At 51.1% G+C, this 22,325-nt stretch overlaps 1 protein-coding gene across 6 annotated transcripts in view; it reads right to left on the reverse strand.

Moving 5' to 3' along the window:
* The window catches only part of MYO9B (myosin IXB), an 89,455-nt gene that overhangs the window by 48,542 nt on the left and 18,588 nt on the right, over positions 1–22,325 (reverse strand). For all 6 annotated transcript variants that reach the window (XM_038566931.1, XM_038566933.1, XM_038566932.1 and 3 more), the window contains exon 2: positions 20,864–21,759. In XM_038566931.1, coding sequence (XP_038422859.1) covers positions 20,864–21,703 — 840 coding nt within the window. In that variant the 5' untranslated portion in view covers positions 21,704–21,759. The remainder of the gene's footprint in view (positions 1–20,863; positions 21,760–22,325) is intronic.

Consider the following 22,325-nt stretch of genomic DNA (forward strand, 5'->3'; position numbering starts at 1 on the left):
GGTCTGTACCCACAAACAGGCTATGCCCATGGGTAACACAGGTGACAGACAGGGCAGGAGGCATCCTGAGAAGTGTCTCATGGGCCTGATGGGAACACAGAAGCTCCCCAGCCAGGGTCTCTGCCCATGTGGTCCAGGGACCAAGGTGCCGGGACTGTCTGCTTTGCCCTGTGTTGAGCAAACAGCCCTGGGGCCTCCATTCAAACCTGGGGCTTTCCTGTGGTGGAAATGCTAGAAAAATAACCCTGCATGGGGTGGAGGGCTGCTTCTAGCAAGGAGCCCTGGAAACCGGCTGTCTGCAGGGGATTCCAGTGGGTCCTGGTGACCTGCAGGAGGGCCGACCAAAGCAGATGTGTTCAGTGCTCCTGGGTTTCAGATTCCTCTCCTGTAAAATGAGGGAGAGAACTTCTGGCTTCCCAGGTTGTTTAAAGATGAAGTGAGACCATGGAAGCCAGGGGCTGGTCAGCTTGTCCCGTGAAGAACCACATAATAAATATTTGGGGTTTTGTCAAAATGACTCGATTCTGCCTTCGGAGCCTGAAGCAGGGACAGAAAATCTGTACGTGAACGGAACCTGGCTGTGTGGGAGACACCCTTCTGACACCTGGTGGGGTAGGGCAGGCTTGGGCTCTGGGCTCTACCGAGGTTGGCCAATTACAGCCCGCAACCTGTTTCTGTAGGGTCCACGGGTTAAGAATGGTTTTTACATTTTTAAACTCTCGAAAAAAGAAAACTTGAAAGAATATTTCACAACACACGCATTGAATATGCAATTCAACCTTCGTGAATTCAGTTCACAAATAAAGTTCTGCGTGGTGTATACCCACCTCTATTTATATGTTGTCTCTGCTTGCTCTCAGACTACAGCAGCAGAGCTGAAAATACCGACCCCGGGGTCCTTTACAGGACAAGCGTGCTGTCACCATTCTAGGGGCTCCCAGTTACACGTGTAGGAGGAGACTCTGACACTCAGACATAGGGCGGGTGAACAGAAGAGGGTGTGTCATCTGGACTGGCTGGTCTCCCAGGGCACAGCGGGGACCCAGAGAAGCGGAACCTCAAAGCACAGAGGAGAGGGCTGGATGGGCCAGCAAGGTCGCAGAAGGTGGGGAAGTGAAAAGTATAGCTAAAGTGCTTTCCAGAGAACTGCCACACAGGAAGCAGTGGACAGGGTGGTCAGTTCTAGGGAGGGAAGATGGCAGGTGAGGACAAGGATGATGATGGAAGGGGGTGGTGATGAGAGGAGGTGGCTGTAGGGTGGCAGACAGGACCCTCCTACTACCCACCTCCACTGGAAGCCTGCTCAGGAGGGAAGACAGATTCAGTTGGCCTGTGGGTGTGGGGCAGGAAGTGGAGGGGTCACATCCAACCTCAGAGCTCCCAATTCTTAGATGAGGAAGTGGAGGCTTTCCAGGGCCCTGCTAACACCTGGCCTCTGCCTGGATTGTTTGCTTCCTGTTGCCCATGGGGCTTAGGGGCACCCAGCAGGGTCTCAACAGCCAGTTGTTAGATGGACAGGTGAATGGACAGCAGGCATCTGTAGAGAGCCAAGTGATGATGGGATGGGATGCTTACCCTATCTCCATGCCCCCAGTTTATAACGGGCTCTATCACTCTAACTGGACTGACACCAATGATTAGCCACAGACTCAGACAGAAACACTGAAAACCAGCAAGGTTTCAGTCCTGGGACCTGAACAGGCTCTTTGAAACGGACTGATTCTTCCCAAGAGCCAAAGTTTCAAGCAAACTGTGCTGGGGCGTGGGGCGTGGGATCGGGGAATCTTAAAAAAAAAAAAAAAGGGGAAGATGAAAAAGAAACCAAGTATGAAACAACTTATTGTATCTGATATTTCACTAAATTTTTGTTTAGGTTATAATGAAACCATGTGCCAGATCATAGAGAGTAGAGAACAGATCAAGCTTTGATGGGGGAAGGCCTTACTTGGTTCTCACTGCATCAAAAATATTTGAGGAATTTATCAAGATCCCCAAGGGCTAATCTTATCCATTTTGACAGCCAACTCATTCTCTTTGGGATTTACTTGGTTCTTTTTCTCAGGTTTTTGAGCTGGGAAATTAATTCATCCACTTTCATTCATTCATATTTATGAATACAAAGTGCTTATGCCTACGAATTGTCCTCTTGGTACTGCTTTACATAGTTCTTTTCTTTTTAAGATTTTATTTATTAAAAAAAAAGATTTTATTTATTTATTCATGAGAGACACAGAGAGAGAGGCAGAGACAGGCAGAGGGAGAAGTGGGCTCCATGCAGGGAGCCAGATGTGGGACTTGATCCCAGGTCTCCAGGATCACACCCTGGGCTGAAGGCAGCACTAAACCGCTGAGCCACCCAGGCTGCCCATGCTTTACATAGTCCTATGGATTCTCATAACATACAGTTTTGGTCACTGATGTTTAGAAAATCTGTAATTGGGATCCCTGGGTGGTGCAGCGGTTTAGCGCCTGCCTTTGGCCCAGGGCGCGATCCTGGAGACCCGGGATCGAATCCCACGTCAGGCTCCCGGCATGGAGCCTGCTTCTCCCTCTGCCTATGTCTCTGCCTCTCTCTCTCTCTCTTTGTGTGACTATCATAAATAAATTAAAAAAAAATAAAAAATAAAAAAAAATAAAAAAAAGAAAATCTGTAATTTTGGTTTACAGATAGCCCTTCATCCAAGAATTGTTTATCGGAGATTTACATTTTCTTCTTGAAAGATAATTTCCATACAGAAGGGTCTTTAAAAAAATTAATTTCGGGGATCCCTGGGTGGCTCAGCGGTTTGGCGCCTGTCTTTGGCCCAGGGCACGATCCTGGAGTCCCAGGATCGAGTTCTGCGTCAGGCCCCGGCATGGAGCCCGCTTCTCCCTCTGCCTGTGTCTCTGCCTCTCTCTCTCTCTCATGACTAAATAAATAAGTAAATAAATAAATAAATAAATAAATCTTTAAAAAAATTAATTTCTAGTTTCATTGAATTAAGAGTGTTGCTTGTAATAGTTCTACTTTTGGAAGTTCTAGATGCTTTCCCCATGACCTGATAGAGGAAATGAGTCTTATGAATGCTCCATGAATACTTAAGATTTAGTTTTACATCAAAGTGAAGGGTTTATGATATGGCCATAGATCTGTCTCAACACACAGATCTGGACATATTACACGCTTGCCAATTTGCTGTCTACTCAACCAGCCTTGTGGTACATGTTTATGTCTGTTTCTCCCAGTATCTTCTATAATTTCCACTTTGTAAAGGCAGCAGCTGTGCTGTTTGGTGCATGCATATTGCCAACTACTATACCTTAAGTGTAAATTAATGCTTTTGGTATTTTTTTTTTAAATTTTTATTTATTTATGATAGTCACAGAGAGAGAGAGAGAGGCAGAGACATAGGCAGAGGGAGAAGCAGGCTCCATGCAGGGAGCCCGACGTGGGATTTGATCCCGGGTCTCCAGGATCGCGCCCTGGGCCAAAGGCAGGCGCCAAACCGCTGCGCCACCCAGGGATCCCTGCTTTTGGTATTATGATAAATCATCTTTGTCACATGCAGCACTCAGAGCTCTGATCTCTGCCTTCGCTGTGTCCACGGGACAGGCAGGTCTGTTTGCTCTTGTTTCTATCTGCCCGCCACACCTGGGCCTGTCTTTTCATCTTTAGCTCCCTGGCCTGCTCTGGTTTAAGTGTGTCTTGTTCATAAAGCACAGGGTCGAACTCAGCTTGCTTCACAAAGCTGATTGCACCCGTTTACATTTAGCAGTGCGACAGTCTCATTCTGAAGCTCAGGCTGACATCATTAGCTCTCTTCCTCACCTGCTGCTTGTGGGTGTGACTGAGTGACGGGAGTCAGAGCAATTCTCCGGGTCACTTGATGACTTCCTGAAATCCTGCACCTTTTGCAAGACTTTTCAGCCACACTATGCAACTGATTTGCGTGGTGTTTATGTGGTAGGATGCCCCTGGGAGACAGCACGCTCCAGGGCTGCTGAGCTGAGAGGACAGTGTGAGGAGGGGACTCATTCTGTAAGTGGGCAGTTCATTATGGAAAGTTTCACCTTGGGGGGACGACTGCCTCCCCACCCAATTCCCAAACTGCATGGACTCTGGTGCCAGTGATGAGAATAGCAAGGGCTTTTGGTACTTTCTATGCAGTGAAATCAAGCATTTGCATGCACGAGGAAATGTGAACTCCCAGGGGTGGGATGGAGGGTCTCCAGAACATTTCTCTCCACTCTTATGCAGACACTATAGACTCTCTCCACATCCCTGGGGAAGGGGTTGCCTTTAAGCCCAACCCCCCCATGCCTAGGGTGGACAAACCTGTAATCTTGAGGCTCCCTGCTTACAGTAGCAGGGAACCAGTCAGAGTTACCAAGACTTCAGTGCCCACTTCCCCCACACCAGGTCACCACAACCATGCCACTCTGGTGGGTTGGAGAGAGGGAGAGAGAGGGTTGAGACCCCAAATATGAGCTGTAGGGGCTTGTCAAAGATACAGAATCTTGGGCCCCATCCCAGATCTGCAGAATTTCTGGAAAGGCCAAGGAATCTAAATTCTTAAACCAGGGGGTTCTTCTGATTCAAGGAAGGATGAGAACTGTGGCTTTAGGGTTTGTTTTAAGATTGAAGTATGTCTAGTGGAGGTGTGTGAGGTCCAAGTCTAATTTGCCAGGATCTTACCTGCCTGAGATTTACTGTGAACATCTTGTCAAGGTGGTGGGAACTTATTTAAGCCCCAAGGTCTGCAAACTATGCCCTACAGGCCAAATCTGGCTGTCTTTTTATGAAAAATATAAACTTTCCATTTTAGAATAGTTTTAGATTTACCAAAAGTTACAAGACTATTTCAGCAAACTCCTGTGTACCTCATATTCAGTTTCCCCTATTTTTTTTAAAAAAGATTTTATTTATTTATTCCAGAGACAGACAAAGAGAAAGAGTGGGGGAGGAGCTGAAAGAGAGGTAGAGGCACAAGCAGACTCTGCGCTGAGCATGACTCTGTGGGGCTCAATCTGAGGACCCTGAGATCACAACATAAGACGAAACCAAGAGTCAGACACTTAACAAATGAGCCGAGCCACCCAGGTGCCCCAGTTTCCCCTATTAACATTACCTTTGACACAACGAACAAACCGATACTGATTGATAAGTTATTAGTAACTAGGTCCACATTTTATTCGGATGTCCTCAGTTTTTCCCCAATGTCCCTTTCTGTTCCAGGATCCCATCCAGGATCCTCTATCACACTCAGTCATCCTGTCTCCTTGGCGTCTCCACAACAAGTTTCTCAGACTTTCCTTGTTTTCGAAACCTGGACAGTTGTGAGGAGGACTGGTTGGGTACTTTGCAGAAGGTTCTTCCATTTGGGTTTGTCTGATGCTTCTCCCTCACTACTTGTTTTTGTAAACAGTTTTACTGGCACATGGATCTACCCATTCATTTATGTATTATCTGTGTCTGCTTTTGCTTTAGGAGGGCAAGGTAAAGTAGTTGAGACACAGACTGCATGGTCCAAAAATCTGGAAATGTTGACTATGGGGCCCCTGGTAGAATCAGCTTGCAGAACTGTCTATCAAGGCAGGGCAGTGGCCTAATCCAGAATACATTCTCCGGAGTGGCCAGTGCCAACCCACTCTGGCCAATTTTACCATCACTCAGCATCTGGAGTTTCAGCAATTATCATCATGAATGTTCAAAGTGGGCTTCTATGGGGCACCTGAGTGGCTTAGTGGTTGAGCATCTGCCTTTGGCTCAGAGTATGATCCAGAGGTCCAGGATCGAATCTCACACTGGGCTCCCTGTGGGGAGCCTGCTTCTCCCTCTGCCAGTGTCTCTGCCTCTCTCATGAGTAAATAAATACAATCTCAAAAAAAGCCAAAGTGGGCTTCTATGGATGGAAAAGTAGGCTGGATAAAAATCTTTTTGAGAAATTTGTCTCCCTTCTTTGAGAAAGTCCAACTAAGGGTCCTGTGGCCTGTTCTTTAGGGATGGGGCTCAGGGAGATGGGGACACTCAGGTGTACATGAAGCCACCAAAGAGGCCATAGCCAACCAAACTCCAGGCTCTAGGAGGTCTGGGCTCCTGTCTGCTGAGAGATTGTGTCTGTAGAATTTGGTCTGGGACTTGTACTCATTATAACCCTCGCTGCTCTAGTTACTGATGGTGGCAAGATGCAAGGCCTATAGGAGGGAATCAGAGAGGGCAATGTGGCAGGTCTCTGTGGGCAGGGTTCCACATATGTACAGACCACTCTGCATTCCCTTCCTTCCTCCCTCCCTCCCTTCCTTCCTTCCTTCCCTCCCTCCCTCCCACCTTCCTTCTTTAAATATTTTATTTATTCATGAGACACAGAGAGAGAGAGAGGCAGAGACACAGGCAGAGGGAGAAGCAGGCTCCACGCAGGGAGCCCGATATGGGACTCGATCCCGGGTCTCCAGTATCACACCCTGGGCTGCAGGAGGCGCTAAACTGCTGTGCCACCGGGGCTGCCCCTCTGCATTTCTTTCTTTTTTTTTCCCCTCTGCATTATCTCACTGTAAAGTTCATGTAACACAAAATTCACCATGTTAACCCTTCTAATGTGCAGTTCAGTGGCATTTGGTATGTTCCCCATGTTGTGTAACTGTTGCCTCCATCTAGTTTCAGAACATTTCATCACCCCATGAGCAGTCATTCCCCTCCCTCAGTCCTGGCAATTGCTAATCTTTCTGTCTCTATGGACTTGCCTGTTTGGGACATGGACGGGATCACAGATTATGTGGCCTTTTATGTCTGGCTTTTTTCACCCAGCATGGTGTTTTCCTGGTTAGTCCACATTACAGCATGTGTCAGTGATGAATTCCTTTTTGTACTGAGTAATCTCCAATGTATCCACTCTGCCTTGAAAAGGGGCAGTATGGGCAGCCCTGGTGGCTCAGCAGTTTAGCGCCGCCTTCAGCCCAGGGCGTGACCCTGGAGACCAGGAATCGAGTCCCACATGAGGCTCCTTGTGAGGAGCCAGCTTCTTCCTCTGCCTGTGTCTCTGCCTCTCTTTCTCTCTGTGTCTCTCATGAATAAATAAATAAAATCTTAAAAAAGGGGGGGGGGGGAACGTAGTAGCAACATCCTGACCTGCCTTGGTGGGTCACTTAATCTTCATTGGGGCCTGGGGAAACCATGACTGATGCTGTCCCACGTCCAGGAGGACCACTGGATCTGAAGGCCCCAGCACTCAGGGAGGTCAAGTGCTCCAGCCACCTCTTTTTCAGGTGGGCACAATCCTCTCTTTGACTTTCCATCACAGGCCTGCTTCTAGCCTTTGCTTCTCCTGAAGCTCCCTCCCTGGGATCTCCCATCTTCTTTATGGGCCCAACTCTGGAATGGATGTGGAAGCTTGCCCATGCACCAGAGAGCTGTCCTTGGCTCCCCACAAGGCTTCCTCCCCACCTTGGGGTCACTGTGACCTCATCTCAGCACACATTTACTCCTTGCTCTTCCAGAGCTGACACTCAGCGCTGCTGAACTAGACCTGCTTGCTATTACAAACAAGTGGCCCTTTGAACACCAAATGGCCCCTCAGAGCCTCAGGATGTCGGGTGGCAGCAGCCACACTGTGCTGGTTCTGCGGCATGACTCTGCTGGCCACATGACATTCTGGACCTTTGATTCTCCCAGAAGGCCCTGGGGGTGGGACTTAGCTAGATTACCAGGGGCAAGAGCATTCTAGATGGAGGGTGTAGCACATGCAAAGGTCTTGGGGTTAGAGATCAGGAGGCAGAACAGAGAGGTAGACTTGCTACAGGTCACACAGCATGTGTGTGCAAGCTGAGCTGGCTGCCTGGTCCTGCTCCTGTTGTCTCGGCAAGGGCAGCTCCAGGCCCTGAAGTTTCACAAGTGGTCAATTCTGGTGGAAGGGGACACAGTTACATGGTGAAATGCAAGGACTGGTCCAGCCACTTTGGCACAACTGAAGATGTTCCCGCAGTGGACATGTGTGTCCTTGTCATCTCTCTTCCCTGCTGCTTACCATCTAATCAACGTTTGCAACCCTGACAAGCAGCTCTGTCCAGGTGATGGCTCCAGAGCCCCAAGCTAGATTTTTAACTGTGTATCTGGGAGGCTTCAGAACTACAGCAGATTGCTTGGCCTTGGCACTGCTGGCATTTTGGCGCTAGATCCTTTTTTGTGGAGGGGGCTGTCCTGTGCACTGGGGGATGCTGAGCAGCATCCCTGGCTTCTACTCATTAGATGTCAGTTTGTAGATGTGGTCAAACGTGCCCTCAGGGTAGAATCACCCCGGCTGAGAACGGAGCCTTAAACTCTATTAAAAAATCAGCTGCCCTGGAGACCTCTGTGCAGAGAAGGCTAAATGAACTCTGTACATTCTCAAGGGTTATTTACCTTATGGGGGTGATATCACATAGCATCCCCTAAGGGTCCACCTCATGGAGGACTCTGGGCCTGGCCTTGGGAGTTGGATGTGGCCAGCTGGTAGCTGACTGACACAGAGGAAATTTGAGAGGGCAGCTTCCCAGTGACACTGGGGATGGAGCACCGAGTCCCTCCATCCTGAATAATTGCTAGGAAACAAATTGGCTGCCAGGTTGTGTGGTTGCTCCTGGTCCAGCTGTGTTCCTGCCCCAAATAGCAAGGTGGATACAGAGGACAGATGGGCAGACATTCCCCAGCCCTCTCTAGTCCTGGTGCAACGGTATCCAGAACTTTCAGAAAGGGCGGTGGCTGTGGTAGGGGTGTCCCAGGCCTGAGCTATGCTTTGCCTTTTAATCAACTTTTCCTGTAAGTTCCAAGGAGGCCTTTCTGGGTGCTTAAAATACACCCCATAATTTCACTTTTCTCTTAGACACAGCGTTCCCAAAAATATAAGTTCCCCTTTTGTCTAAAATACCCTCAGTGTCAGGACTCTGCACTTTTTTTATGCTGCACACCAGAAAGAGAGCCCCAGGTCTGCAGGGCACAGAAGGGGCAGAGAGCGCCAGTGAACCCTACCTTCCAGACAGCCACCCCTTCCCTGGCACTTCCCCTGATACCCATGGCCATAGGGCACTCCTATGCTCTCTGTACCTCCCCCCCAGACACCCTCTCTTCTTTCTGCAGCCCCTCCCACTTTGTAGCTGGGCTGAGTCTCCTGACTGTCTAATACTGTCTCTCTTCCCTGTCTCTGATCTAAGTGGCTCCTGGTAGCTGCTCCCCATTTTCTGTGTCTTGGGACATCCTCGTAGTGACGTGGGAATACCCATACCTGGTGGTTTGCATTAAGCCCTGGGGCTGGGAACACCGCCAGACCCCGCCCTGGGCAGCAAGAAATTCGTCCTCATGCTCCTCTCTCTGGCTGAGTCATCCCCCAGCTGTGAGTCCCACTGAGTCTGCCTGGACACATATCTGACACTTCAGATTCTAGTAAGCTTCCTCCAGTGGTGCCTTAGCATGGGGTGCACACTTCCAGCCTGGCCCCATCAGCTCTAGCACCTTTATGCTGCTTCCCTGAGCATCTCCTGGAGGATGCAGGGATTGCTGGTGCTGGTGGCCCAGGTGGCACTGGGGTCTCACTCTGTGTCCTCATCCCACTACAACCCTGGCAGATGGTGTTGCCCTCCAGGCAGGGTGCAGGAGGTCTCAGCATCCAGGGTATGGTTGGAAACCCTCTGAGGGCCCTGTATGAAGATACAAGGCTGGGCAGAGGCCCCCTAGCACCCTGCCACCCTCAGCCAGAGCTCAGACATGCTGGCTATAAAAACACTCCCAGGGGTGCCTGGGTGGCTCAGTTGACTGGCTTTCTGCCTTTGGCTCAGGTCATGATCTTGGGGTCCTGAGACTGAGCCCCACGTAGGGCTTCCTGCTCAGTGGGGAGTTTGCTTCTCCCTCTACCTCTCCTCTCTGATCATACGCACATGTCTCTCTTAAATAAATAAATAAAATCTGAAAAAACAAACAAACAAACAAACAAACAAACAAACAAAAAACCCAAATCACTCCCAGTTGCCCATGGGGGACAGAGTGGGTGAGTAGGACAGCAAGAAGCCCTCACAGAGCCCCAGGGAAGAGCTGGCCCTGCTGAACTTTCTGGAACATCTTCATCCTAGTCCTCCTTTCCTGACCCCTCCAAATCACTGTAAGATTCTAGGATTCTGACTCCAATTTGGATGTGTGGGGTTTTTATCCCCCCACACCAAGCTCTCCTCCAACACCAGGTGGGTGTCCTACGATTCAACTCAATTCTGACACTATCTCCCAAGATAGTACCAGATCGCACAGGTTAAAAGCTCAGTTCCACAAAGGCTGCACAGTCCCTGCTTTAGATGCCAACTGAAAGGTTGTTATCCATGCGAAATGGTTATCAGCCAGAGCTTCCTACAATCCCGTCTTTGGGTTTGATTAATTTGCAAGAGCGATTCACAGAACTTGGGAAACCAGTTTACTCACTCCATTTCTGGCTTCTTGTCAAAGGCTATATATATAGCTCAGGAATAGCCAGATGGAGGAGATGGATAGGGCAGGGTATGTGGGTAGCTCCATGCTCTCTCGGAGTACGCCACCCTCCCAGCACCTCCACATGCTCAGCAGCGCAGAAGCTTGCTCACCGGACTCCCTCCTTTTGTGTTCCTATGGAGGCTTCATAACATAGGCATGGCTGATTACATCATTGGCCATTGGTGACTGATTTCAACCTTTGGTTCCCCAGAGGTCAGGGGCATGGGGCTGAAACTTCCAACCCTTTAATCACATGGTGGGTTCCCCTGGCAACCAGCCCCCATCCTTAGGTGTGTTCCAAAAATCATCATCATTAATATAATGCAGTATAACAACTCCATTATTCTCATCAGTTAGGAAATTCTAAGAGTTTTAGGGTTCTGTGCCAGGAACAGAAGTTAAACCAAATACATATTTCTTATTATAAATCACAATACCACAGACTCCACTGTGGGTAGATGTTTATGAACACATGTATCTATCTACACCTGGCATAGATACAAAATGTAGAAAGATTTCAGTTGGCAATAGCAGTCTCTGGAATGAGGGTGGGAATCTGGTTTCCTATATCTAAGTATGGGGAGCTGAGCAAAAGGTGAGAAGAGAGCATGAAGAAAGTTAATTGTGGAAAGTTCCAGAATGTTCTATGTGAATGTACAGGTATGAGAAGTCAGCTAACCGTTCCTATAAACGGTCAGGTGATAAAGGGCCTCTGTTGCAAAGGCTCTGTTCAGCCTTTGTGAAAGGCAGGGTGGAGCGCCTGGGTGGCTCAGTCGGTTGGATGTCTGCCTTCAGCTCAGGTCATGATCACAGGGTCCTGGGAATCAAGTCCTGCATCCGGCTTCTGGCTCAGTGGGGAGTCTCCTTCTCCCTCTGCCCTTCCCCCCTACTTGTGATCTCTCTCTCTCTGTCTCTCACTTTCTCTCAAATAAATATATATAAAGTCTTTAAAAAAAAATGGAAACGCAGGGTGAAAGCCACCACAGAAGATACGTAAATGAAGGGGCATGGCTTTGTGTCAATGAAACTTTATTTATAGAAACAGGCCATGGTAGATTTAACCTGTGGGCTGTAGTTTGCCAAATCCCTGGTATGTACAAAAAGAAATTATACTTCAAATAAGGAAAAAGATACTTAAAAAAAAAAAAACCCAAAACATAAAATACCCACAGCATTATATGAAAAAAGCAAAGAAAAGCATCAGGGTAGAACCAAAAGTAATAATAAAATGTGTCATGACATTGCCGAAGTGGGGCAGATAACCATGTGTGCTCCCCAGCAGCAAAAACCACAACGGTGGCCCTGGTGTGCTTCCTGTCAGGGAGCCACTTAAAGGAGACATGAGTCAAACCATGGCCAAACCACCTGCGTTGTGTTCAGAAAGTCACACCAGGCAAACGGGTGGAGGGATGACAAGATTCCAGCGCTTAGGAAGCAGCACTAACTGCATCAGGAACCCACTCGCACGCTCTAAGTTCCTCTGCAAGAACACCTGCAGGAAGCAAGTAAACTCGGCTCTGGGGGGACTTCGAGTTGGGCAACTGCATTTTTTGGTTATCGACAAGCAGCTCTTAAAATGTCATTTTGAGATATTGCTCAAAGTCCGCCTGGAAGGCCAAACCCAAGTGTGCTGGGGCGGCAATAAACACGTAAGGGGATTTCTGGTCTTGGGGTGGGGTGGGGGCCGTGACCGTTTGCCTGGCTCTGACTGCCGGCAGGGCAAGAAGCAGCATGGGCCTCCTCTTTCTGGGAGGAGAAAGTCAGCCCGAGATTGCATCCCTGCCTGCCAGCCACCCTGGGTGTCCGTGCTGAACATAGCTGGGTTGATGTGGAAGTACAATGGCATAATGTTACCAAAAAAACAAACAAAAAACCCTCTGAAGCTATTTAGGCACAAAGCATCTGTAATACTGAAGTTGTTCCTTGCAGGCAGGCAACCTAAAGCTTATTCTCAATGGGGGTGATTCTGCCTCACGTGGTGCTGCCTGGCCACGGTATGGGTTGTCCTGATTTGGGGTACGGGCTGCTACTGGCTTGGGGTGGGTCAAGGCCAGGGATGCTGCTCAACATCCTACAGTGGACAGGATGGCCCTTACTACAGAGGGTGATCCGGCCTGCGTCGGTGGCCCTCATCTCTACGTTTCTGCCTGCAAGGTCTGAAGCCTACCCCTCACAGGCCTTATTCACACACTTGCTCCCTGTGTGATTTGCTGTGTCCTGTCCCCCTTTTGTTCCATCATCTGACTTCAGCTCCTCCCTTCCTTCAGGCTGCTCTGCCAATCCGGGGCCCTTCAAACCACTCCCCCAGATATGCTGGGGAGGCCACACTGGGGACAGAAGCAGCCAGAGATTTGAGTCCTTGCTCTATGCAGCCACCCGAGGGGGGCCTGTCTCCCTCATGGGCTCTCAGTAGCTTGGCCTCCAGCACCTTCTCTCCCATTCCTGCACCACCAAATCTCCCTATGATGCCCATCTGCCCAGGATTCTATCCCTGGCTCTCCTTTTCCCTCCCCTATTGATGGCTGGCTGACCCACTGATGTTCACATCAGTGACCTTCCAGCCACTCGGCCTCAAGGATGGCCCAGAATAGCTCAAGTCCTGACTGTTAGCTAGGGTGTGGGGGATGCTTTTCGGGAGCTCTAAGTCTCTCCCACGCCACCCCCAACCTCCACCCCAAGCTGCACGCCCACTCCAGGTCACCCCTAACTCAGGAGCATCTGGTGACTCCAGCCTGAGGCCCAGGGCAGCCTGTGCAGCCAGACTCAGCCCTGGACTTGTCTGGTCAGCCTATGTCTCTCGTGTGTCCCATGCTGCTGCCCTAGACCCTCTCAGGCCCCACCCCTTATGAGCTGCCAACCTTCCCCTCAACAGACTAAAGGAACAAGCACTTAGGACTCTTGCTTCAAAACACCTCTGCATTCATGTAGAGCAGATGCAACTCGGCTTTTGGGGTCCTCAGATCTGGGGAATGGATAGGTATTGGATAAAGACTCCTGGCCCAAACACTTCTGCTGTGAACGCGCTGGCTCTCCTTCGTGGGAGGGTGACACCAGCCACTGTCCTCCTTCCTCCCCATCCTGAGCCTCCTCCCTGTTGCATGGTCCATGCCCTGAAGTGGACCCCTGGAGGCCTGTCCTTGGCTACCTTTCCCTCTCTCAACCCTCGTGCCTCCTAGCAAGCCTAATTTCCCTCCTTGGCTAACTACACAACAGGCAGGGAGGAGGGCCCAGCCAGGAGGCAACCACCAGTTGGCCACCTGCTTCTGGCCCCTCTGCCTGTGTAGCCTGCTAGGTCACATGACTGGACAACCTCTCAGGACCAACATGCCCTGGGGTCAAGGGGGTCTTTGTGCTGCCTCTGCTGAGCTCCCCCCTACCCCCCTCCATGACAGCAGTCCGCATCAGCAGCCAGAAGTAGCTCCAGGTGGCACTGTGCAGCCGCCTCTGACCTTGTCCCACTCAGACACCTTGGCGTGGGTAGGAGCCTAACAGCATATGCAAATGCTCCCACCGGCTTCTGGAGGCCCTGCTCCTGAGCACCAGCATGCTAGCCTGTTAGCAGGTGCAGCAGGCACACACAGGTGGGTGACAAGACAGACCGACCTAGGTGTGTCTACTGGCCCCACCCTGCCCTTGACACACCCAGGAGGGCCCATACATCCAAAGTGGGTTGCTGGCCAGACTTTGCTTCCCTATCGGCATGGCTCAGGCAACCCTGAGAATCTCCAGTGGAATCAACTCCGCATGTGCCCATTGTCTCCATTCTCTTGTCACTGATGAGGGGCAGGAAGGCACCAAGGGGGGGCAGGAAAGCACTGGCCTGGCCAGGGCAGGGAGGGGGCCATGGCTTGGGAGAAAACCCAACTGCAGACTCGGCCATACAAAGGAACCAAGTCCTGGGACAACTGGTGAAGAGAAACAAAGTGCAGTCTTACACACAGGATGGAATATTACTCAACCATAGAAAGGAATGAAGCTGTGATTCATGCTACAACGTGTGTGAACCTCAAAAACATTGTGCTGAGAGAGAGAAGCCAGGCACAAAAGGCCACACAGCATAGGATCTCACTGACATCAAGTGTCCAGAATGGGCAAATCCACAGACACAGCAAGCAGACTGGGGATTGCCAGGGGCTGGGGGGAGGGGAGCAGAGAGCAACTGCCCATGGTATTTCTTCCTTAGGGGATGGGAACATTCTGGAACTAGACAGAAGTAAGGGTTGTACACCAATGTGAATCCACTGAATACTACTGAATTGTATACTTCAAATGGGTGGATTATATCTCAAAAAAAGCCCTTCTATAGAAATTTGAAGTGCAGAGGCAAACCGCTGCTTCTGGAACCTTAATCACCCTGGCCAAGTGGTTTCACTTGGCCAGGCAGAGGCTGGCTGATTCATGCAGTTGTGGGAATGAAGGATATGGCCTGGGCAGGTGTTCCTGAGAATAAAGGCAAAGTGGATAATGGCATGTAGTTCTGGGTGGAGGGGGGCTGGGAGCTGTCTAGGGTCACACGAGACTGGATTTGTTGGTCCTAGGGGCCTGGTGCTCGGGACTGAGGTTGGCATAGATGCCAGGCCCAGGACTGGCTCCTTCTGGACCTCTAGAGGCAGTCAGGGGCAGCAGCGAGCTCCAGGATTCCTCTTGGTCCCCTATCTCGCTATCCCAGGTCACTCGCCTCTTGTAGGTGTGTGGCAGGTGGCTCAGGGTGTCACAATCTCTCAGCCTCCTGTCTCTGCACAGGCCAGGCCATGGTGGCTATGCAAAGGTCCAGAACCCCAGCACACAGCAGCCTTTGGCTGCTTGGGAAAATGGCCTGGCCAGCAAGCATCCTCGTTTCATTTCTGCTTTCGAAATTAAAACCCTGTGCGCATCAGCAATTGCTGATGGCAACTGTCGCAGTTCAGGAAAGAGAACCCCAACCTTGAGGCCCACACTATCAGCCCTGATACTGAGGTCTGCGGGCCCCCAGAGAGGAGGCATGCTCTGTGGCCAGCCCAGATGCCTCGGTCACTGCATCTAGAGTCACCAGGTTCTCTGAGGGCCTCCGGGATGGGCAGTGGACCCTAGCACACAGGAGGGAGGACCCCAGGCCGCTCACCGCCCTGGGGAGCCTGCCTTGTGCACCTTCAGTGTTCTGTTACTAAAACAACAGTCTCGAATAAACCTCACGTGTCTAAAGGCAGTCTGGAGGCCAAGCTGCAGGATGGCAGAGCAGGGCTGAGTAACATCATGAGAAGCGGTGACAATAAGTGACAGTAACAGTTAACTGTAGGGGCAGGCAGATCAGCTGATTGGAACTAGCTTCCACAGTGCCCCCTTCCTGTTTTTTGGTCAGAATTGCACAGCGAGGCTGCAACCCACAAGGAAGGGGGGGGGGGCAGCCTGGCGACACCCAAACCTCAAAACAATTCAACTTCTCCTTTCAGGGAACTGAGAAAAAGTCCCAAAGGCTAACAAGATATGTCGATCTTTGGCCTCCTGTGGCCCTAGCCAAGGTAAGGGAGGAAATCTCTTTTCTTTACTTTTTTTTTTTTTTAAAGATTTTATTTATTTATTCATGAGAGACACAGAGAGAGGCAGACATAGGCAGAGGGAGAAGCAGGCTCCCTGTGGGGAGCCGGATATGGGACTTGATCCCAGGACCCCAGGATCATGACCTGAGCCAAAGGCAGGTGCTCAACCGCTGAGCCACCCAGGTGCCCTTTTTTTTTTTTTTTAAGGGAAGAAATCTTTCATGAAGATGTACAGAGGTACCATGAACTCAGGCTCAGACCCAGGCCAGGTTCCCACCATGGTCCAGCCACAGCTGCCTGTAGTGTGGCCTGGGGAACCTGGGTTGTAGTAGGTCGACTTGTGTCCCTTCAAAAGATATGCCCAAGTCCTGATCCTTGGAACCTGTGAACGAGATCTCATTTGGAAATAAGGTTTCTGTGGATGCAATTAATATAAGGATCCTGAGGTGAGATCATCCTGGATTTACAGTGGGCCCTAAATCCTGTGACAAATGTCCTTAGATGAGGAAGGAAACTAGACACACAGAGACACAAAGCGAAGAGGCCCATGTGCAGGTAGAGGCAGAGATCGGAGAGATGCTACCACAAGCCGAGGAACACCGAAGGGCTGTCGGTGGCCACCAGAAGCCAGGAGAGGGGCCTGGGACAGATGCTCCCTTAGAGCCTCCAGAAGGAACCTACCCTGCCCACAACCTGATTTCAGACTTCTGCCCTCTGGGACTGTGACAGAATCAATTCCTGTTTGTTTTAAGCACGCCCCCACCCCCCTGCCCTTGTTTGTGGTCCTTTATGACGGCAGCCCCAGGACACTTGCACACTAGCGTGCCTCTTTGGGACCCTCTTCCCTTGTCTTTAAAATGGGCAGAGATGTTGTAACGATGTTGACGGATCTGTACCCGAAGGCACAATAACAAATTATTCTGGTTATTAGAAAGTGACTCTTGGCTTAGCTCAGAAATGGCTGGAATTTGGTGCAAAATTTCTACACGGTCATCGCTGGAAAGAGGACTTGGTCTCATGAGATCCAGAGCTATGACTCTAAGACAGTGGTTCTCACCTGGGGAATAATCTACCCCCAGGGAACACTTAGTGATACCTGGGGACATTTTTGGTTGTCACATCTGGGGGGAGGTGATGCTACTGGCATGTGGTGGGTGGAGGCCAGGACTCAGGACCATGCAGTCCATGGGGTGGCTCCACCAGGAAATGGCCTGGGCCCAGACACCAGTGGGGGCTCTGGCTGAGCAGCCCAGCTCTAAAATAAAAGTCTCCTCCCTTTCCAAGCGGTTGCCCCAGGAAGCACGTTTATGGCCATGACGTGGATTTGGCTCTAGCCTGCTTTGGAAGCCAGCGTGGGCACCGCCCTCCAGCAGCTCCTCACTGCTGGGGAAATCTGGCCTTGCCAGCTCACACCACGGAGCTAGAGGGAGGCAGCCAGGCGGGGTTTGAGGCATCTGACTCACGAGGTGCAGACACTAGGCAAGAAGGGTGACTAATGGCCCTCGAAGAATGTGCCAGAATCCCTTGGGGCAGCTTCAGCGGAGGAGCTCCCAGGACAACTACTGAGCAGGGGCAGCCCTCAGGGAAGAAGGCATCGATGCCGCCAGCTCTCACTCAACAGAGGCTTGCTGAGGGTTGACTTGCCACCAAAAACTGTCCACATTCTGACGCCTATGAACGTGGCCTTATTTGGAAATGGGGTCTTCGCTGATGTAGTTAGTTAGGATGAGGTCATCCTGGATAGGGTGGGCCCTAAACCCAGTGATTGATATCTTTATAAGAGAAGGCCATGTGACCAGAGGCAGAGATTGGAATGATGGGGCAGAGCCAAGGAATGCTAGAGCCTCTGGAAGCTGGAAGAAGAGGTGAGGAAGGATCCTCCCCCAGAGCCTTCAGAGGGACCATGGCCCTGTTGACACCCTGAACTGACCTCTCTGACAGAATAGGTTTCTGTTGTTTGAAGCCACTCTGTGGTAATTTGTTACGGGAACCATCAGACCTCATCCCGGTGCCATGGATGGTCCTTAGCCAGAAAAGGAAACAGCACCATGGTGCCAAAGCTGCCTCTGCACCGTGCTGTGATCGGACATCTGGGCTCAGAGTCCACATGAAGCATGGGCATAGCTACCTGGTTTGGTGGGGGGCAAAAGCTCCACTTGGCAAAACACCTGATTTGGTAAAGGCCGGATCTGCCCTCTTGTTCACTTACTTAACTTCTGCCGTCACTGACGGCCTGCTCCATCTCATCTGGGACTGTAGTGCTTTGGCCTGGAGCACCTGCCACGGCCTCTGATTGGTGCTTCAAGGCAGCTTCATTGAGGCTACTTCTAGAGCTGGGACGGAGTTGGATCACCCTATGGACATCATCTGTAGCTCCCATATCACACAAAACTCAGAGCTCACAAGGTCCCAAGTGATCTGCCATCACTTCCTTATCACCTCGCTGTCCCCACTGCCTCTTGTTCTGGCCGTTGCTTACTCTGCTCTGGCCCCATTTGGAGGCCTCCAGGCCCCCCACCTTTCTTCTAACACTCCAGGCACAGCCTAGCCTCCCAGGCTCTCCATTGGCTGTGCCCTCCTTCTAGACACTGCATGGTCCTCCTGACCTCTTCTGGGCCCAGCTCAGCAACACCTCTCACCTCCTGCTCCCTTCAACTTTCTTCCTTGGGCATGCCTGCTGTTTTTATTGGCACTGAGCTTGCATTTGAGGCCTGGTGTTTATTTTGCTGCCTGCCTCCTCGTCCCTGGGGCAACTGCTCTGCCAGAGCAGGCCTTTGTGAGATTTGGGCCACCACAGAGCGCGGGGCCCAGGATGGTGCCTGGCACATGGTAGCTGTGCACACGGAATATTTGCAGAAGTAACAGGTGATCAAAACCAAGGAGGCAAGACATGTAGGTACACAACATTAAAGAGGAAAACACACTCTGTGGCTGATTACTCTGAAGTTTTTTAAACGTTTGTACAAAAAAAAGAAAAAAAGGACGACTATATGTATATAGGAGAAATAGGCTGGCTATACATGGTGGCACAGGGCCAGACTGCACAACCCCAATTAATTTCTTGCTGATGATCTCACAGATCATCAGAGAGAAAGAGGAACTGAAATGTACTCAGCAGGCATAGCCTAGATAGGCTTTCAGTGAATTTGCATGACAGCAAGGTAGCTGTGTCAGGCCTTCACCTTGGAGGTGGGGATAGGTCTCCTCACTGCCCCATGGAAGGGATGGTCTGGGGTCCTGTGGATGGACAGATGCAGCACACCCAGATGATGCAGTGTTACCCAGCAATCTGAAAAAATGAGCTCTCATGCCACTAAGGAACTTAAATGTACATTTACTAAGTGAATGAAGCTGGTCCAAAAAGGCTATAGCCAGGATGAATCCAACTCTATGCCATTCGGGAAAAGACAAAACTATGGAGCCGGTCAAATGATGCGTGGCTGCCAGGGCTCCAGGGAGGGAGGAAGAGGAGGTACCCAGGACTTGAGGACAGTGTCATTACTCTGTATGACAGCATAATGGTACATTTGTGACACTGCGCCTTTGTCCAGACCCACAGAATATACAACATCCAGGGTGAATCCCAGTGTAAATCATGGACTTCAGTTAATAATGTGTCAATAATGGCTTCGATTGTAACAAATGTACCACACTAATTGTTGATGCAAGACGTTCATATTGGAGAAAGTATGGGGAGTTGGGAGTGGGAGGGAACTCTCTGTATTGTCTACTCCATATCTCTATACATCTAAAATATTCTAAGAAATAATAGTGACTTATATTATTATATTTAATAAAACTCAACTATTTAGAAATATTTAATTATCCCTAAATTCTAATTAGAAGAAAAAAAAGAGTGGAGCCCTGGACTCCAAACCCATAGGCACCAATTCCCCAGGCCCCTGCATCATCCTAGCCCTCACCAGGTGATGACAATTAGACCATGTTCTGAGACGTGGATGTATCTGGTCCCATGCCCCCAAGAGTAAGGGATGCTGTGTGGTCACCATCAGGGCCCCTGCATCCAGAAGGCTCAGCCACGGTGATGCATTGATGACTTCTGTGGAGTTTGGCTGATGGAGACACTGGACAGAGGGTGGAGAGCACCTCCTCCCCCACTGCCTTTATGGTGATGCTAGGAGGCCCCCTCCCTCAGCATCACTGCTGCTTAGCCCCCAGGGCTACACTCTGCTTTGCTGGCTCCCTTCTGTACTACAGGCTCCACTGCTCAGTTTGGACTCACCACTCTCCTTTCTCGGAATTGGGAGTATAGATTGCTGTCCTCCTAGACATTAAGAGTGTATTAATCAGGCCTTTTTCTCCCCCTATATTCTTATGCTTTGATATAGGGGGACCTGGCTGACCTTGAAAGGACTGCCCCTCCCAGGGCTACCTACCTAATCACTGGGAGCAAAGAACTCGCCTATGAGTGTGCCTTGCACATGCAAGCAAACCAACCATTCCAGAGCCCACAGCCCCACCACTTCCGTTATCAGGCTCTCACACTCTGGGCCACTAACTCCTGCCCTGATCACCCCAGGGCCAGGTACCAGTCAACCAGCGCAGCCCCTATGTCCCAGATCCCCAGAATTATTTGATCTAGCCAATCCTAAGCCTGCACACACTGGTTTCCCCATTCCTTCCCACGAGAACCACAACAGAGACTCTGCCCACCTTTTCTCTAGTCTACCTGCCTCCACGCTAGCCCTGGTGCTTCCCAAGCATGGCCCTGTGTAGCTTGCTGAGCACCCCCGAGCCTCCTGCTGTTTCTAGAAAACTGTGAGTATAACCAACTATCTCGAGGGCAGAGGTGTCTCTATACCTGAACAAGAATAAAACCCACACATTAAGGCAGAGGGCCCCTCCCGCCGGCGGCCTGGCTCACCTCCAGCACGGGGCCAGCGCCCAGGATGGTCCTCTCAACGCCGCTGGCATAGCCCTTCTGGCTCAGGGCGGTGAGGCAGTGGATCAGGAAGTTGGTGCTCTGTGTCTTGCCTGAGCCACTCTCGCCTGAGATCACAATACACTGGTTGACACGCTTTCGGAGCATGGCATAGTAGGCCACGTCGGCAAGCGCGAACACGTGCGGCTCCAGCTTGCCCAGCTGCTGATTCTCATACATCTTCACGTACTTGGGGTTGTAGATGGGGAGAAACTTGAAGGGATTGACGGCCACCAGGATGCTCCCCGCGTACGTGTAGATCTTCTGTTGCAGGAAGCGGTGCTTGAGGTTCTTCAAGAGATTCCCCTCAGTCAGCTCAGGGAGGTTGCAGAGATCATCAAAATCCGCCTCCTGTCGGGGCAGGAGGCCGCGCTCCACCAGACGCCGGGTGGCTGTGGCCTGGGACACCAGCTGCATGTGCACGTACTTGATGGTGCCATCGGCGTTGCGCTCCTGCAGCAGGAAGTAGTAGCCGTCCTCCTGCGGGTGCTCGTCCTGCGCCCGCCGTGGCCACAACAGCACGCGGTGCACAGGGGAGTCGTTGGCATCCAGCACCCACTCCTCCCCACCTGTCTCCTTCACCTCCACCAGCACATAGCACTTGGTGCCATCCAGCTGCAGGCTGGCGATGGCATCCTGGATGACATCGGAAGTGGTGCTGTCCTTGGTGGCGGTCACACGGCATGAGGCCCGGCTCTGGCTGGTGGCCAGCTGCGGGTAGATGTGCAGGTGGTAGGCTGCCTGCCCCCCGCGGCCGGAGCTGCCTGCCTCGTTCACACTCATCCTGCCGGTAGCCTGGCCTCAGCATGCCTCCCGGGCTCGGGGCGCGCGTCCTGGAGCTGGAAGGGAGGGGGTGACACAGTCAGAGTGGTGGTAGTGGTAGTGATGGTGGGGAGGAGACACTGACACCACCCCTCGGCCAGAAGGAAATCCCCTGCCCCTAACAGAGCTCTCTCCAAAAGCCAGAAGGGCAAAAGAGCCTCCATCTGTCCTTAAATGTGACCAAACCTAAGGTTTGTGACTGTTGCAGAGTGACTTCACCAGATCTCCTTCCCCTCCCAAGATCAGACTCTTCCCCTGGAATGTGCTCCTTCCCAGCCCCAGTTCCTGCTCCCCCCCTACCTGCCAGTCAGCCTCTTAGGCTTGCAAGTCCAATGGCCATGACCATCTCTTGGTTAAGCCCTTCCCAACCCACATCCTTCCTGGCCTCCCCTCTCTGACAAAACCTCCCCCAGTGGCTCCCCAAGCTCCCTTTTGGGCCTTGGTTATGTCCCCAAAACACACAAGGGGCAGCAGGAGGTATGTTGGGTTGAGCAAGATTGAACCTGCCCTGAAACTCAGGGATTCTGAAACTCCATGGAAGACTAAAGGAGAGCCCCCCAAAACTCATTTGGGAGAGTTGTTC

Source organism: Canis lupus, chromosome 20 (genome assembly GCF_011100685.1).
Source record: "Canis lupus familiaris isolate Mischka breed German Shepherd chromosome 20, alternate assembly UU_Cfam_GSD_1.0, whole genome shotgun sequence".
NCBI lineage: Eukaryota > Metazoa > Chordata > Mammalia > Carnivora > Canidae > Canis > Canis lupus.